This window comes from Pleurodeles waltl, chromosome 9, assembly GCF_031143425.1.
Source record: "Pleurodeles waltl isolate 20211129_DDA chromosome 9, aPleWal1.hap1.20221129, whole genome shotgun sequence".
In the NCBI taxonomy this organism is placed as follows: domain Eukaryota; kingdom Metazoa; phylum Chordata; class Amphibia; order Caudata; family Salamandridae; genus Pleurodeles; species Pleurodeles waltl.
In genome coordinates, this window is record NC_090448.1 from 968,126,398 (window position 1) to 968,143,608 (window position 17,211).

The window sequence follows — 17,211 nt, forward strand, 5'->3', positions numbered from 1 at the left end:
ATAGCCTTCTTGTCTTCAGAAAACTACTCAAGAGTTGGCTCTTTCCTTCATAACCACCATATTCAAACAACTATGAACTGCATATGCCTATGTTGATAAATATTTTTTTCAGATTATGTGTATATTTCTAGTTATGTATAGTTTCTTCGGAAAATATGTATCGCTACTATGTCATAACAATAAAATACACACACACTCTTTAAACCTGTTTGACTAAGTATATTTTACCCATGGTTCTAATTGTGTATTGTATGTGCATATGTGTGTATTCATGTGTGTATGTATATATATATATATATATATATATATATATATATATATATATATATATATATATATATGTATGTATGTGTATATGTTGTTTCTGTGCTTGGCATATTCGTGGGTAATTGCATGGCTCCTGGGTGGGTTGTTATACTAGATATCAATGAATTCCTGCTCTCATCTTATCACACTTATCTACCCATCATCATATGTCATGTCTCTATCAAACTATCCTCCATTCTCACTCTGACTCATCCCAAATCCTTTCTACTACTTTCATCTCCTAAATAACTCTGCATAAGCTCTTCCCTCCGCTTCCACATCTAACTCACCAAACCTCACTCTACTACCGTGACCTCCCACAAAACCCTACTAAATTCTCCCGCATTTATCTCACCCTGCTACTATGCTCTCCCTAACCCTTCCACATACTCTTCCCTCCTCCATCCCCCTTTACTCATCCCAAGCCTTTGGGTTGAGTAAATTAAGGATATACTCTCACTTAACACTTCTGGATTTCTCTCCTCCTCCACCCCTCCATTACTCCAGTCAATCTAACTAACAAACTCTCATATCCGCGGTTCAAATTAACTCATAATAATACTAAAACTGTACTCATTATTTCCCAATACTAATCCATCACTAATTCTTGTTGGGTTCCACAGTAGCGTGCTATTCACCGAAAAGCGCTTCGACGCCTCGTCAGGGGTAGTAAGCGCTATATAAATACGATTACAATACAATACAATACAATATATAACTAGACTGGACGCCACCAAAGATTTTGGACTGAACCACTCCAGTTGTCCATTTAAATTACGTCTTAGATTGCCATCATTTTTCATATTCACACTGTTTATGAGTTTTTCCTCTGTCGGTGTGTGATCACTATGAGCAGTTAACACTTTAACTTCTGTTTCTTGTTAAAGTTCCATGATAGATAAAACACCCTTTTCACATACACTGTTTTGATGCTGCATGTTTGTTTTATCAGACGTTCAGTATTACTTGTTATAAAACCCAGTTGCACAAGATGAAATCAATCGTGTGCCTCTGTTTCAGTGTGCCTTGTGGCTGCTCTAGCATTCAAGCTACTGTTTCAGTGTGCCTTGTGGCTGCTCTAGCATTCAAGCTACTGTTTCAGTGTGCCTTGTGGCTGCTCTAGCATTCAAGCTACTGTTTCAGTCTGCCTTGTGGCTGCTCTAGCATTTAAGCTACTGTTTCAGTGTGCCTTGTGGCCCGCTCTAGCATTCAAGCTACTGTTTCAGTGTGCCTTGTGGCTGTGCCTTGTGGCTGCTGTAGCATTCAAGCTACTGTTTCAGTGTGCCTTGTGGCCCGCTCTAGCATTCAAGCTACTGTTTCAGTGTGCCTTGTGGCTGTGCCTTGTGGCTGCTCTAGCATTCAAGCTACTGTTTCAGTGTGCCTTGTGGCCCGCTCTAGCATTCAAGCTACTGTTTCAGTGTGCCTTGTGGCTGCTCTAGAATTTAAGCTACTGTTTCAGTGTGCCTTGTGGCTGCTCTAGCATTCAAGCTACTGTTTCAGTCTGCCTTGTGGCTGCTCTAGCATTCAAGCTACTGTTTCAGTGTGCCTTGTGGCTGTTCTAGCACTCAAGCTACAAAGGAGTAGCACGGGGTGCAATGAATCAAGCAAAGCCAGATGTGTGCTGCAGGAAAATAGCAAATGGCTGTCCTCTGGCTGGCAAGGACAGCCCTCTGTTTCAGAGAGGTAGTGATGGGTTACCCCACTTCTGCTTAATACAGTCCGATGCTTCAGAGAAGTAAGGGCCAGATGTAGCAAAGGGTTTTACCCATTCTATGTCTATGGGAAAATGTGTTTGTACATATGGCCCTAAGTTCTTCAGCTCTTCTCCCTGCTCAGAGTCAGGTTTACTTACCAAGGACAAGTAAATTCCTATCATTTATCAAAACAAGCAAGACATGTTGCAGAGACGTCGCTATGTTATGTCTGCTCTATGTCTAAGCAGGGTGTATGTGGGAGATAAGTAGCAAAGAGCAACCACATTCCCCATACAACTCTATGTTTTTGCTGTAAATGCAAATAAATATTGTTTGAGGTTAAAAATAAGCTGAGGGTATCTCTGAAATCTAGGTCTTTGTATTTTGTTACAGCAAAACTTCAGTTCTACACATATTTATAATACCTAACCATTTAAAAAAATACTGCATAATAATTATACCATAATAGAATAAAAAAATTCTATTTTATATCTTCTCACTCAATATGTTCTTTTTGACGTTATGACTTTCTAAAAAAAAGAAGTCTCCCTGCACACAGTGTTAAACTGAGCCTGATTACTGTTTTCCTTTTGTGGCCTTCCTAAAGGATGCCACAGAAACCATAGAGAGAAAAGATATAAAATGAGCACACTGTTTGGGAACGCAGGGGATGAAATGCATTATATCCGCTGAAAAACTGTTATAAATTTGGATTATGGTTCCAGAGGACTCAATGTCACGAGGGAGATACTATTAACTCTTAAACTATATTTTGACTTTCTAAAGCATTCTAGGACTTAGATCCCCATTATTTCTGTAAATCTATTGCTTTGGCTGAGCTAGACTCTGAAGTAGAATCTATGTGATTACACCTTGATTGGAACTTGGGATATAAACAGCTGAAGTCAAGGCCGGGTGTTAGACAGGCTGGGGTGATTTCGTGAGGGAAAGTTTGTCATGAATCAGGGACAAATATGTTTAAAGATATAAGTCTGAATTTACTCTTCGGGGCTAATGAAGAATGCTCCCATTTGTAGAAGATGTGATACATTTAGGGAGGGTACACCAGTAGAATTCACCCCACTATGCAATCCCTAGAATATCATGGATATTTTTCTAGATTGAACACTTCTTCTACAAATTAGAAAATTTCTGACACCACCCCACTCTAAAGCGGACCTGTAGAGAGAAGAGTCTCATAGAGTCCAAAGAAGGGAAATCACGTAGAAAAGCGGAGGAAGGTAGACGAGGTTTCAGGATTTTTTACAAGAGAGAGATAGAAAGTAACAGCAAGAGCAAGAAAGGCAGAGAGCTAAGGAGATGGGGTATGCATTTATGGGAGAACCCACTTGAGTGCTCTGCCCATTTCAGGTGTCTAATGAGCATATGTCTGAAATTATTCTGACTCCAGGGTACCGGCAATATGTTGACATAGTTGACAGCAGCATGCTGCTAATTTATAAAGCAGAGATTCTCAGATGTCAAAGCCCCACGGATCGTAGGCAGCAACTAATACAGTGGGATAATGTATTTCATAGTGTATTTCATAAGAACCTGACTCCGTGTAAGGTTTTAAGTCTATGCGAGATCTTTGGCTTTATTCAACTAATTTTCAAATATCATCTAGGTACAACTGGAGGGAAAGGGCCCAACATCAACATACGTGTGTCAGCTTTCCCTCGGAATGCTTCTAAGTGGTATTAGATGTTGCAAATTCTCCAGTTGAGGCAATTCCCTCCAGGAACCCGGATTAGAAGGCTTGTGCCTTTATATGGGCCATATTTTGAGAATGGACCCACATTTGGAATGGAAAAGGAAACATATCCCTAAATGGAGAATCTGCTTTAAAGCCATCCTCTGTACTTCTTACTCCAAAGAGGTACAAATAGAGCATGTTGACCTGAAAACGTACTGCTTTTTTGAAAGAGGTTAGGAAACCAGGTCTCTTCCACTGTGCACTCTAACTTTGTATGCCAACTACCTCCCCCTCCCTAAATATGGGGACTCCATCAGTAGTGGTTTCATACTCTCCAAAGATACTCACACCTTACTTGCCTGCATGCCCTACTTAAAAGTCGATCCTAGTCGTGGATCCATTGATGATCCACATCAAGCAATCCGCAACCAGGAGTGATGGAACTGGGACTCCAGTATGCCTAAAAGTTGTTCCGCTCAACTGGGAGAGTTCCGAAAGAGGTGAAAATGGAAGCATCATTAGTAGATAAACAGCCATCGGAAAGGAAAGAAGCAGACACAGATTGAGAGGCAAACCAGAAGGAACCATTAGAGGCCCCTGAGGAAAGAGGATGGATGAAGGAACTGATGTATAAAATGTCCATTGGCAAAAGCGGTTGCAAATTGCCCACTAACGTTTTGTGGATGGATAAGAATTTTGTGAACTGACCTATGTATTAATAGGCTCGTTTACAAAATTCCAAATTTTAGTGGGGTATAATGTGATTTACCTCATCAATATTCATGAGGTAGGTCACAAATTGCAGCAAACTACGATTAGATGCAATCATAAGATGGTGGCCTGCTGGGGCCAGAAGAACACCATGTTTTTGATCATATTTTAAATAAAGTAAACCTTTTTTTTAATATAACCAATTTTCCTCAAACTGGGCTTCACTTAAAAATATTTTTTTTGTAAGTTTGTTCAAGAGTTGTTAGCGGTCCTCCTGACCATTGCTTAGTCCACAACAAACGCTTTTTATATTCACAAAGTGGAAAGGAGCCCCAAATGGACACTTCCCTTTCGAGATTGTGTTACACCCCAACTTGAGAACTGATGATGTTTCAATTTTTGTAACAGGCTTAAAATAAAAAATAAAAATACCATAACAAATTGCTAATTGAAAGGGACACCCCAACAATGCCTCTTTTAAGTAGTGATTTGCTATGTCTTTCTAAACCAATTTTACAATTCAGTACCATATAACTGAATTGTAACATGGGTTTCGTACTTTAAGAAAGCAATTTCACAAATGCAATCCCTCAGATTTTGCGAACCGCAGGCTTTGCAATCAGAAATGGGTTTGTGCATCAGGCCCTAAGTGCAGAAAAGCTACAAGAAGGTCTCAGTTTCAGCCTTAACATGATAATGAACACCTTCAAAATTCACATAGTTTCGACGTTTTCCCCTTGGGTGGCCAAGATATGCAGGTGAACCATCAGCTCTTTCTGTGCATGCAGAAAAACAAATAATTGTTGAATATCACCCATTTCACTTGAGCAGAATTGCTCCTGAGGACGGTGACCTTGGAGCGAAATTAAAAAAAATTGGAATCATATAGAACTCCAGTCTTTCCATTTCCAGTTGCTAAAGATTTCATGGCAGCCTGGGAAGCCTGGTCACCAAGGCACTTGTTTTTGGGTGGGCACTTGGTCTGTGGGAGCAATCAGCTGAACCATCACGCAAAAAGATGTGGTATGAAAGGTGGGAGTGACCTTTGGATAACCCAACGTTTGGGTTTCATCACACACTGGATTCCACCACTGGGGCCTGGTACATATTTATGTCAGCCTCCACGTCTTTGCGTGCATAACTTCCAGACAACATTGCCAGCCAGGTTCAAAACAGTCCGATTCTACCGCAGGGAGCTGGTAGAATGAGCAATAGCAATTGCTCAGCTTCTGTATTTTCAAATTGTCAGTTGCCTTCAGTTAGTGGTATGATTTTAAAACCTTGGGTACCCAGAAACACAATTTATTATCCTTTTTTAGTGAGAAGAAAAAAATTAAAACAGTTCATGTGCTAACAACTTTTTTATCACATTTACGAGACTAAAACAGAAATTAAATATAAAATAAAACTTCAAGTACACAGAAATTCCATGAAATCTATTCTTGATATTCAGTTCATCATCATAAATGCTCAGCTCATGACAAGGATCCCAATGTTTGCCTGATAAAAGGGCATCCGCATTCTCTGGGACTTCAGACCTCAGCTGTAAAATTTGTACCCACCCACCATTAGAAATTAAAGCCATAAAACATAATTAAATTAAAAATCTTCTGAGACATTTCAAAATGTATCTGGATCTAAGCAGAGGGATCATCAGCATCAGGTTGGATGGGTTGGTGAACCCTGGCCTCTGTCGGTTACTTTACTTTCAGAGATACATTTTGGAGCATCGCTGCAGTTGACACAGGTCTCAGTCATAGTGATAACGCTGCCACTCCGCCTGGCCCAACCGCCCCTCCCCAAAGCCCGCCCACTGTGCGTGCTCTCACGACGCAGAAAGCAGCGTTAGAATGAACATGGAGTCTGTGTCACCTGCTGCAGAATCCCATGGTTCGCGCAAAGGCACGGCTGCACAGCAATTAAAGGGATTAGAGCAATTTGCAATTCATGAATTTAGGCTCACGTTTTAAGATGTTTTAAGCAATACTTGGGTGCCTCTGGGAATTCGCTCAATAGTTGCAATTTGGTCTGGGATTAATATTCATGAATAACATTTTTTTTTAACTGCTCTTGCTCTCGTTTTAACAACTTTCAACGTGACAGGCTGCTGGGTTAATAGTTTTTAGCTGCAGCTCCATGGGATGTGATGCTATTTTGTACAAACCAGTATGCATGTATTTGTGTATGTATATATACACATATATATGGTATAATATACACACTCACATACATATATTTATATATACTATGATGCAATTGCATTAACAAACAAAAAATTGCAAGCAGATTCAAACTGACCTGTCTTACCAGTGCTAGGTTCACATTCTATTATGTCTTCGTCATCACTGGAGCATTCGGCTGAGGATACAATGTCATCTGATGTCTGTTTTGCGGATAAAAAGAGAACAAAATAGAGGGTATTACCAATAGGTTTATCGCCTAATGCCAAGTAACAGCCTTGTGCCGACATCACTCTCCAATACAGATTATATCTAGCATAACTGTAAAATATTCTACCTGGGCTTGCGCTGGAGATGCGTGAAATGGTCAGAACAGAAAGCAAGGAATTTTTTTGTGGGAAGGTATAGCTTGATGATATCCAACGTCAGTGCCTTAAAGAACTAGAGAACCTCATGTGTGCTATGAAACAATGCACATTTGGTTGCCAGAAGACCATAAAACAGGGTTTGGAGCTCAGGGCAGCAGTTTTTAGCTGTTCCATGGTACAATCTGCATTACACAAAAACCTGGCAGTAAAGCAAAACCACAAGCAGTGAAATGCAGGAGTTGGGTTTGTAGTACTGGAGATACTCTCTTTCCCATGCATGCTATGCCATATGGTTCGGCAATACAAACATGATCACAAAATCAGACATCTTCATCTGCAAGTGTGAACAGCAGGGTGGGTCTCCTGCAGAAGATGAAGCATTGGCAGCTCTTTAATACCTGGATAACCCCTGGTTAATTTTGGAGTTCTCTTTGGATGGAGGGCATGCATCCCTCACTGAGATCATACTGATGTTATGTTTTAGAAGGAAGGGCGTGATATGAAGCAGGTTACATCCACACAGAAGAAATGGTGACAGGATAGGGTGACAAAGACAGTAAAGAATTTAAACAGGGTCAGGCACATTGGGGCTTATTTAGGATCTGGTGATGCCATGGAATGATGCTGAAACAGAATAATTAGTGCAGGTCTGGAACTGAGTCTGGTATTGAGGTTCGGAGAGGTGATTGCCATGTGATCCAACTAGAAAGATAGTGCTAGAACTACAGTCCCTAATGTACACTCTTTACACTTTAGTAAAACCCCAGATTGTACTGGTTTCTGCAGACAAGGGAACTGAGGCATAGTGATGTAAGGTGACTTGATCAGCATTGTTAGACCTGGCATCCTTGGTGTGCTTTCCCCTATCTTTTTGCCTCTGCCTCCTGTATGTATTTTTGACTGTGTGCTGGATTTTGTTTTCGCTGGTTTGGTACTCGGGGCACTTTACCACTGCTGATCTGTGCTTAAGTACAAAATGCTCCCTGTGTAACTTGTGATTATGATTGGTTATCTATGATTGACATAGTTGATTTAGTCCCTAGTACTGTGCACCATGTATGCCTAGGGCCCATAAATCAAATGCTACTAGTGGGTCTGCAGCATTATTGTGCCACCCACATGAGTAGCCCTGTAAAGATGTCTCAGAGTATCTGTGTATGCAGTTTTAAACTGCCGTGTTGAGCTGGCAAGTGCACCCACTTGCCAGGCCCAAATCTTCCCATTTAGTACATTCAAAGCACCCCTAAGGTAGGCTCCGGGAAGCCCCATGGGCAGGATGCAGTGTATTTAAATGGCAGGACATGTACCGGTGTGTTTTATATGTTCTGACAGTAAACTACTGCCCAATCCAGTGTTTAATATTGCAAGGCCTATCTCTCCCATAGGTTAACATGAGGATTGTCTTGAAATATCTCTTAAGTGCAATTTCCCATTGGGAGCACGTAAAGATTTCAAGTTTGGGGTCTCTAAACTCACAATTTAAAAGTACAACTTTTAGTGAAGATGGTTTTCACCTTGTGTGTTTTAAAATGCCACTTTTAGAAAGTGACATTGTTCAGCATTCCATCCATCACTTGTTCTTTTTGCAATTGTTGCCCCAAGTGGGAAGGGTATGCCCAGGCATGGGCCCCTTGCTCCCCATGTCACTAAAGTCAAGCTTGCCTGGCTGAAGAAAGGTGATACCCTGAAACCGGTCCCAGGATGCTTGTTTCCAGTCCAGTGCAGACCTGGCTTGGCAGTTCGGGCTGGACTGTTCCCATGTGGAAAAGGGTCAAGACTGATTTGCATATAGCTGGGTCCCAACAGGAATGACATAGGTAGCAAAAAACAGTTGATTTAGTCCCAGATCTCTGTACTAGGGGTGAATATGTGACATTGTTCAGTATTGTGTCCATCACTTTTTCTTTTTGCATTTGTTTCCCCAAGTGGGAAGGGCATGCCCAGACGTTGTTCCCTTGCTCCCCATGCCACTGGAGTCAAGCTAGCCTGGCTGATGAAGGGTGATAGGGTCCCAGGATGCTTGTTTCCAGTCCAGGATGGACCTGGCTTGGCAGTTCGGGCTGGACTGTTCCCATGTGGAGCAGGGTCAAGACTGATTTGCATATGGCGGGTCCAAACTGGAAGCGCATGGGTAGAAAAAAAAACAATGGATTTAGGCCAAGATCTCTGTACTGGGGTGAATGTTTGCCATTGTTCAGCATACCGCCCCTCACTTGCTCTTTTTGCACATTTAGAAAGTGGGCATTTTTCTTCTTTAACCATTCTGTGCCTCTGCCTTTCTGTGGAATACACGTTTGGGTCAAGATGACAGTTGAGCTGGTTGTGAATTCACTCCAGACAATCACACAGAGGGACCCGAGGTGTGCCCTGTATATCCCCATGAGTCTTCCAAGGTTAGAGTAGTGAGAGGAGTGAAACTTGCACCTGAATAGGTCTGTGCTTGTCCTTACACAATACAGTCTCCAGCCCCCCAGAGTGTTTCTGGGACCAGGGCAGGAAAGGCAGGGTCTTGTGCACTACAAATACTTTCCTTTGAAGTTTGCCTACCTCAAAGACAGAAATGAGCATTAGTATTGAACCCAAAACCCCAGACTTTTAGAACACTTCTGGATCAAGAGGAGTCTCTGCCAAGGAGAAGAGAGAAAGAGCCGTGAGGCGGGGTACTGCCCCTTTGCTGTGTGTGCTGTGCTGATTTGGCCTGCAGTTGCTGCTTCCGCTTTGGAGAGGACGAAGGCTGGACTTTGATCTGTATCCTGCTTGTGAAGTTTTTATAAGGCTTGGACTGAGCTTGCCTCCTGTTAAGAAGTCCCAGGGACATCAAAGACTTCACCTGCCAGTCCCTGAGTTCTCTTCCCGAGGATCCTGACTTGCCACAATGTACCTACTCAAGTTCCTGTGCCCTGTAGGGTGAAATCTGGTATAAAACAAGAAGAAACAGGCACATTGACTCCGGACCACTCCAGAACCGGCACCACTGCTTGACTCAGTGTCGCTACCTGCACTCGAAGCTGAGGTCCCTGCTAAAGTGTGACAACTTTGGCCGACACCGCAGGCCCGAAACCACTGTAGTGCTTCTGAAGTCCCGCATCATCATGAGTCCCAAGTACCATGTCACCGAAGTACGTGACACCCGACTCACAGCGGTGCCTGTGGCCCCTAGATGTGACCGCCACACCACAAAGTCACCCCATCACGTCTTGACATGCTAGACTCATTGATGCCACCGGATCGTAAGGAACCAATGCCTCACTGCCAAAGCCACCTCAACTTTGCTGTCTCTGTAAGGAACAGACGCCTCACCTCCCCTGCGTAGCAGTACGGAACCAATGCTGCACCGGCTCCAGTGACACCTCACTTCCCCGACTCGTCTTTGACTCTGCCTCATTTCTAGGGTACTGTACCTGGGGTCTGTGTGACTCTGTGACCGGCACCACACTCCCTGATGAGTGGTGTCGGACTGTTGGGAACAACACCAGTTGGAACTTGTGTGTTTCTAAGCACTTTACTGGTATTTAATCTTTTAAAATTCATATATTTGGTTGTGTATGTTGGATTGTTGTTGTTTTGGCCTTGTTTTACTTAGATAAATAATGACTATTTTTCGATTTCAGTTCAGACTGGCTCATATGGTCAGAGAACTTCTATTCCATCAACAAGGGGCGTAAGACAGGGATGTATCTTAGCGCCATTTCTTTTTCTGATATATATCAATGGGCTTTACGATTCGCTGGTAAAACATGGAAAGGATGTACCGAAGATGGGCCAGAGACCGATTCCAGTTTTGTTATATGCTGATGATGCAGTGTTAATCGCCTGTACTGCAAATGGCTTACAGGGACTTTTGGACCTATTTTATAATTTCATGTTGAACCTTGATCTGAAAGTAAACTACCCTAAGACTTTTGTTATGACATGTGGCCCACGTAATACAAAGTCTAAACAATTCATTATGGGAGGACATACTTTAAATAAGATAAACAATTTCTGTTATTTAGGTATGTACATGAGTTCCTCTTTGTCCTGGAAGACACACAATAATTTTAAGTTCCAACAGTTGACTAGGAACAACGAAGCGATTTTTCGCTTTACCAGTAAATTAGGTCACAGACTCCTCGCACAGATGAAAACACTCTATAATTCCAAGTGTGCTGCAGCAGTCTTATACGGGGCAGGAGTTTGGGGCTACAATAAAATACCCTCTCTCCAAAGGGTCGAAAATAAATTCTTGCGTAGACTACTGACGGTTCTAAAATGTATAGCAAACATCATCAGCCATGAGGAAATTGGTCAACGCTTTCTGGAGGACAGGGTCTCTATTGCTCCTCTACTGTTCTGGATTAGATGCTGGCTGAATCCTGCGGCGAAACTTGTCCAAGACTGTATCTCTGATTGTTTACAATTGGACAATTCAAATAGGATCCCCTGGCTTGCGTTTCTGCGAAACTCCTTTGAGAAGCTAGGGCTTAGGTATATGTTCGAGGAACCTCATCTATTAACTACAAACTCTAGGTCTGTCCTGAAGTCATTTTATTGCAAGCATATATCAGAGTTGAGATTTTATAGCTCTCTGAATTTGAAAACTTTTGACTCATACACCCGGATTATAACTGTTCCAAGTCTTGAACCTTATTTGATCTGGTTTTCTAGTTCTAAAAAATCCTTTCTCTTAACTTTTTTTAGATTTAATTTGATTCATTTTAAGGTAGCCTTTCCCGAACCATGTATCTGGAAAAAGGATCTACCACCCTGTCCCTGTGATTCCAAGTCAAAGCAGAACACTTTACATTTTTTTCTCTTTTGATCTTTATATGCTGCTCCTAGAAAGACTTTTATCTTACCCATTTTATGTAATCTTAGACCTATCCACTATAAGGAAGCTTTATTATATTTTCAGAGACTGTCAGACATTCAAACCTGTCACCATGTATTACATTTTGTTACAGTTTCTTTAAGTATTAGGAAACGGTCTATTTTATTCTAATCTTTATATGTTTGTGAGAGATTTCTATTTTGAGACAATATCTGTAAATTTGTGCTTTGCGATTTTTAGTTATGTTATAGTATATTTATTTGTTACATGCCCAGGGGATTTAGATCGGATGTTTACACAGTGCTTTTAGAACTTGTTTTATAGCTTTTATTGTGTTTTAGAATATTTATAGATTCATAATATGTGTTTTTTGTATGCACTTTTATGGCAATTGCCGAATAAAGTTCTTTGACTGACTGACTGACTGACTGACTATTTTTCTAAACTGGTGTGACCTGCATTTGTAGTGTTTTCACTGTGTTACTGTGTGTGGGTACAAATACTTAACACATTGCCTCTGGGATAAGCCTGACTGATTGTGCCAAGCTAACAAGGGGATGGTAAGGGGTTATCTTAGGAGGGTGACTCCTTTACCCTGACTATAGTGAGGGTCCCTACTTGGACAGGGTGTAAACTGACTGCCAACTAGAGACCCCATTTCTAACAAGCATCAGGCATCTTAGGTGAAGAATCTATCAATGGTCCTTACTGAACTAGTGTACATTTGCTCACTTCTATACTACAGCTCAGCAAGTACTATTGAATGAGGGAGGAAGTGGGTGTTACTGTTGCTCCACTCTCTAACCTCCTTCTTAGGAATGCTATCTCTTAAGAGGCCACCAAAGTTGTATGCTCAAAAAAGTTATCAGCACCTTCTTTCCAGATGCGTTGGAGAGTGACACATTCCACCGGGTTTGCCCACTGCTTTTAAAAACAGGAAGGCAACAGTGTTGATATTAAAGACCATATTGCTGTTGCAGAGTACAAAGCACACAATTTACAGCAGTACTGAAGAAACTGTATGGTATTTAGGTGCTTCCACTTTGGCTTAGCCACAAACCCCAATTGTAACCATTCCACAGAATATATTAAAATTAAATTGCTTCAACTTCAACCTGGTCGGATGTGGAGATATTCCATATAACCTTCTCACTTTCACCTTTAACATTCACCTGTACTTGTTCACTTTCCATCGCAAATGATGGCTTTAATTTACATCATCTTGTCTTTGAATTCTTTGTTCTTCTACAATGATTACACGCGGGAAGACTTCCAGTTCTCAACCATCTTGAACAAAGCTTCACAACCTTCTCTTCCCCATGCAAGCACCTAAAGGTCCTCTGGTTTCACAGTCGCAAAGGCAACCACGGAGACAAAAGGTAATACTGATGCACATCCAGAGAGCTGTACACAGCACAAACACATAGGCACACTAATACACCTGTTAGTTTGTGCAGACACAGATTCTCATCTTCACACGCCTGGTCGAGGCATACTATACAAATAGAAATAGACACTCGAGCACATATCCATGCACACATGAGCACATAGACCTAAACATAAAAAGACATGGAGGGAGATGGAAATTTTCAGAAGTGTCATCAATCGCCTTCACATTAAGAAAGGCATAAACACACACATACACACGTCCAGAGAACAGCCGTGAGCTGAGGATGATGCACAGGAGGCCCTGCTGCATCATCCTCTAAGAGGAGGAAGGTAAATCACCCCACAGCCACGGGTAAGGATTTATAAAGTTATAAATACTGTTTGATGGAAAAGACATGAAGAGATGGCCTGTGAATCTCACACTGCGGCAAGAATAAGGGAGTCTCTCCATTGTTGGGGCATCACAGGCAGGGCTGACGTTATTGTGCTAACTTCCTCAGGTACTGTGGAGCATATAAGGGCAAAGACAGATTTCAGAAGGCAGGAAAGGCCAAAGTAATATTATGTGACTGTCCATCATGTTTTGTGGTCAAGCAGTCGGGCAGAGGCTTATAGCAGAAGAAACTGTAATTCACTGTAATGCCATAAAATATATTAGCTATTGTATGGTGTATTGCAGTGCAATAAAACATGACATATAAGAAAATGTAAACATCACTTATATGCTATTTTTTTAGAACAAGACATAGAGACAGAAAAAGGATGCTTTACCTCGCTATAGGGGAAAAATATCGCTTTCCACCCCCAGCTCACTGGTTATAATACTCAGAGTCGAATGGTTGAGTAAACAATGGGACAAATGCTTTCATCATCACCAAAAGATTATTTTTATGCAGTCAGAAGCCACAAGTGGGCATAGAGTTCAATGGCATTTGCAAACGTCAATTTTCCCCGATATCTAGTTCTGGGGATAATCCTTGCACCCTGCAGGGTCTCAGGAATAAGACTGGCTTCTGTTTTCTCTTCCAGACACAGAGGGCCCCTACTCTTCTCCATGGCTTTGTCATCATGTTGGGGACACATTGCGTAGAATGTTTCTTCAGGTTCTGGGCATTCCTGCCAAGTGATTGACTGGTTCTCCATCAATGGGTTCTAACAAATGTACAGTGTTGCTACTCACCACTCCCTCTTATATGTACCTGTACCCCAAAACATTCCGGGACCGCCATTGAGTGGTTTGTGTGCAGTACAAAAAAATAAGAAAAAAGAGAAAATAAAGTAAATTAAATGCTTTGCCACCACTCAAGTGCCCTGCATAACCTTACATGTTTACCACTGGACAAGAACAGGTGATAAACATTCTCAGTGTCAGAGTGGTTGGTGGTGAGCATCATCCTAATGGGACATCTTAATACCACCTACCACACTGCAGCTCTAACCAGAGACGTGACCCGTAATGAGATTTCTATCCCTTCATGGATCATGAGTCGCAGTGTGAGGTGGAGCAGCAGGAAGGTATTTGATGAAGTACTTCTATCACCTTCAGCAGTTTCTCAACTACCTCACATCTATTTGTATAGGCACTTTCAAGAGACATTTTCTGCTCCAACCAGTCTACTGCCAGGCTCAAGTGTCATTTAACTTAGGTTTTGCCCTCAGGTGAAATTTATGTGTGAGATACTGATAATGGAATTTCCTGCGATACACGTATTTGAATGAAATTTTCGTATTTCACAAAAAAAAATATTTTAATCCTTCTCTGTTCTTCATTCAACATTTCAAAACAACACAATATGTGGCACAAAACTAATAAGCCTTTAACTGTGACAAAAATGAAAGTGTTTGGACAAACTGTCAAGCCCAAAATATTGAGTGGACAAAATATTCTGTCAAGAATATCGACAACAAAAATAGTCTGAAGGTAAGATTATATAGATAAGCAACGTTTTACTATATATATATATATATATATATATATATATATATATATATATATATATATATGTATATAACCACATATATGTACCTTCTCAATATATATATACGTTCAAGGCATGTAAGTGTTGATTTAAGAATGGTAAAAAAATCAACACTTACCTATTCACACTTACCTTCTTAATATTCTGGTCCTCAATAATTTTGACACAATATTCTGTCCACATGATATTTTTATCATTGATATTCTATCAGACAACTAAAATGGAAACAAACTTATAAACTCTGTTTTGAAATTAAACTATCTTATAATTTGGTATTTTAGTTTTGTTTGACAGTTGTAGAAGCCCCAACATTTACAGGAAAAACACTATCTCACATGAGCAATTTACTAAGGTTCCCACAAGTGAGAGTATGGGATTAACCCTTCTCAGGGTCATTAAATATATCAGGAGCAACCTTGACTCGAGGCAGAAAGTGGTGACTATCTTATTAGACCTCTCTACCGCTTGCGTCACTGTGTCTCACAAGACCCTTTAACAAAGATTGGAGCAGGTGGGTATTACAGGCTGTTTTGAAATGACTCTGTTGCTATCTAACTGATAGATAACAGGCAGTATTCCTCTCTCCCTTCACCTCCCAGTTTAGAGCCATAAGCTGTAGTGTTCCTCCAGGATCATCATTAAGTCCAACCCTTTTTCATATCTATCCGGTCCTGCTAGCTTTAACTGCACAAAGTTGGGGTATGAATATCGTCTCATACGCTGACTATACCCAACTTATGTTTGTCTTTCAACACCTCAACGAAACTGTAACAGAAGATTTTCAGGGCTGCTTTTCATTCATTGCTTAATCGTTGCACAACAGCTGTCTTTAACTCAGTTCCGACAAATCAGAAATGTTGATGTTTGGTTCTTTCTCCCCTATTGACACCCTGAGCCTCTGGCCCTCTGATTTGGGGCCTGCTCCCACTCCTTCCTCAGTGGCCAGAAATCTGGGGGATGTGATGGACACGGCCCTTTCCTTCAAACCCCATGTCAAGGCCACTGCTGCTACCTGCGTTTGTTTGCTTAAATCCTTAAGGAAGGTCTTCAAATATCGTCCCCTAGATACTTGCAAGGGGATTGTATATATGCAAACCACCTCCAGGTTGGACTATGCCAGATCCCCAAATCCTGCTATCTCGACTTCAGTGCATACAAAATGCTGCAGCCACGCTCATTTTGAAATCCCCAAACATCATTCTATTAGACAAGGACTAAAAGATCTTCATTGGCTACCAATTAAACCTAGGATCAAATTCAAAACTCTTACAATCACACACAGAGCACTTCACCATAAGAGTTCGAGCTACATACAAGATAAGCTCAAACCTCATTCTCCTACAAGGGCTCTTCACTTCCCCAAACACAACTTACTATACATTCCTAAATATCGTAAAGCCAGATCTGAAGGTAGCTCTTTCTCCTTTCTGTACCAACTTACTGGAATGCTCTCCCATCCTTCCTTCACTCCATTTCGAGTGAAAGTCTGCTCAAGGCTCAGTTGAAGACATTCCAATCCAACCTGGCTTACAAAAGCACCAGGACCCTTCTGTTGAAACAGCAGTTGCACTTTACAAATATCTTTTCATTCATAACCAACTATTCAGCTGCCTACCGAGGAGACTCCAGCTTCTTTTAAAGACTATAACCCTTAAGAGGTGGAAGTTCTACCATCAAACTGTAAAGAACCTGACTAGTAAATGTCATCGTGGGCAATCAGGTGTGATAGGACCTTCTCAAGTGCCATCTACTGCCTGCCGCTAGCTACTCTTAGGCCCATATTTATACTTTTTTAGCGCCACATTTGCGCCGCTTTTTGATGCAAAAACAGCGCAAACTTACAAAATACAATTGTATTTTGAAGTTTGTGCCGTTTTTGCGTCAAAAAATGACACAAATGTGGCACTAAAAAAGTATAAATATGGGCCTTAATGTCTTATGGGGCCTTCATTAGCCATGTTAATGACTAATGCAGTTGATGGAGATCCCCTATTCCTGTAGTCTTGGTACCTGCTCTGCTCTCCTTGCCATTCATTAGCAGGTATTGTTTTCCCACTGCCATTTATGGCCGCAAAAGC

General features: G+C 41.3%; 1 protein-coding gene across 33 annotated transcripts in view; it reads right to left on the reverse strand.

Moving 5' to 3' along the window:
* The window catches only part of NRXN3 (neurexin 3), a 1,990,994-nt gene that overhangs the window by 41,641 nt on the left and 1,932,142 nt on the right, over nucleotides 1–17,211 (reverse strand). For 18 of the 33 annotated variants that reach the window (XR_011198824.1, XR_011198823.1, XR_011198821.1 and 15 more), the window contains one exon: nucleotides 6,706–6,790. Coding sequence is in view for 27 of the 33 variants with exons in the window: in XM_069208391.1 (XP_069064492.1) it covers nucleotides 6,706–6,790 (85 nt within the window). In the remaining 6 variants the exon portion in view is untranslated. The remainder of the gene's footprint in view (nucleotides 1–6,705; nucleotides 6,791–17,211) is intronic. The other 15 variants (XR_011198826.1, XR_011198825.1, XR_011198822.1 and 12 more) reach the window with 1 other exon arrangement.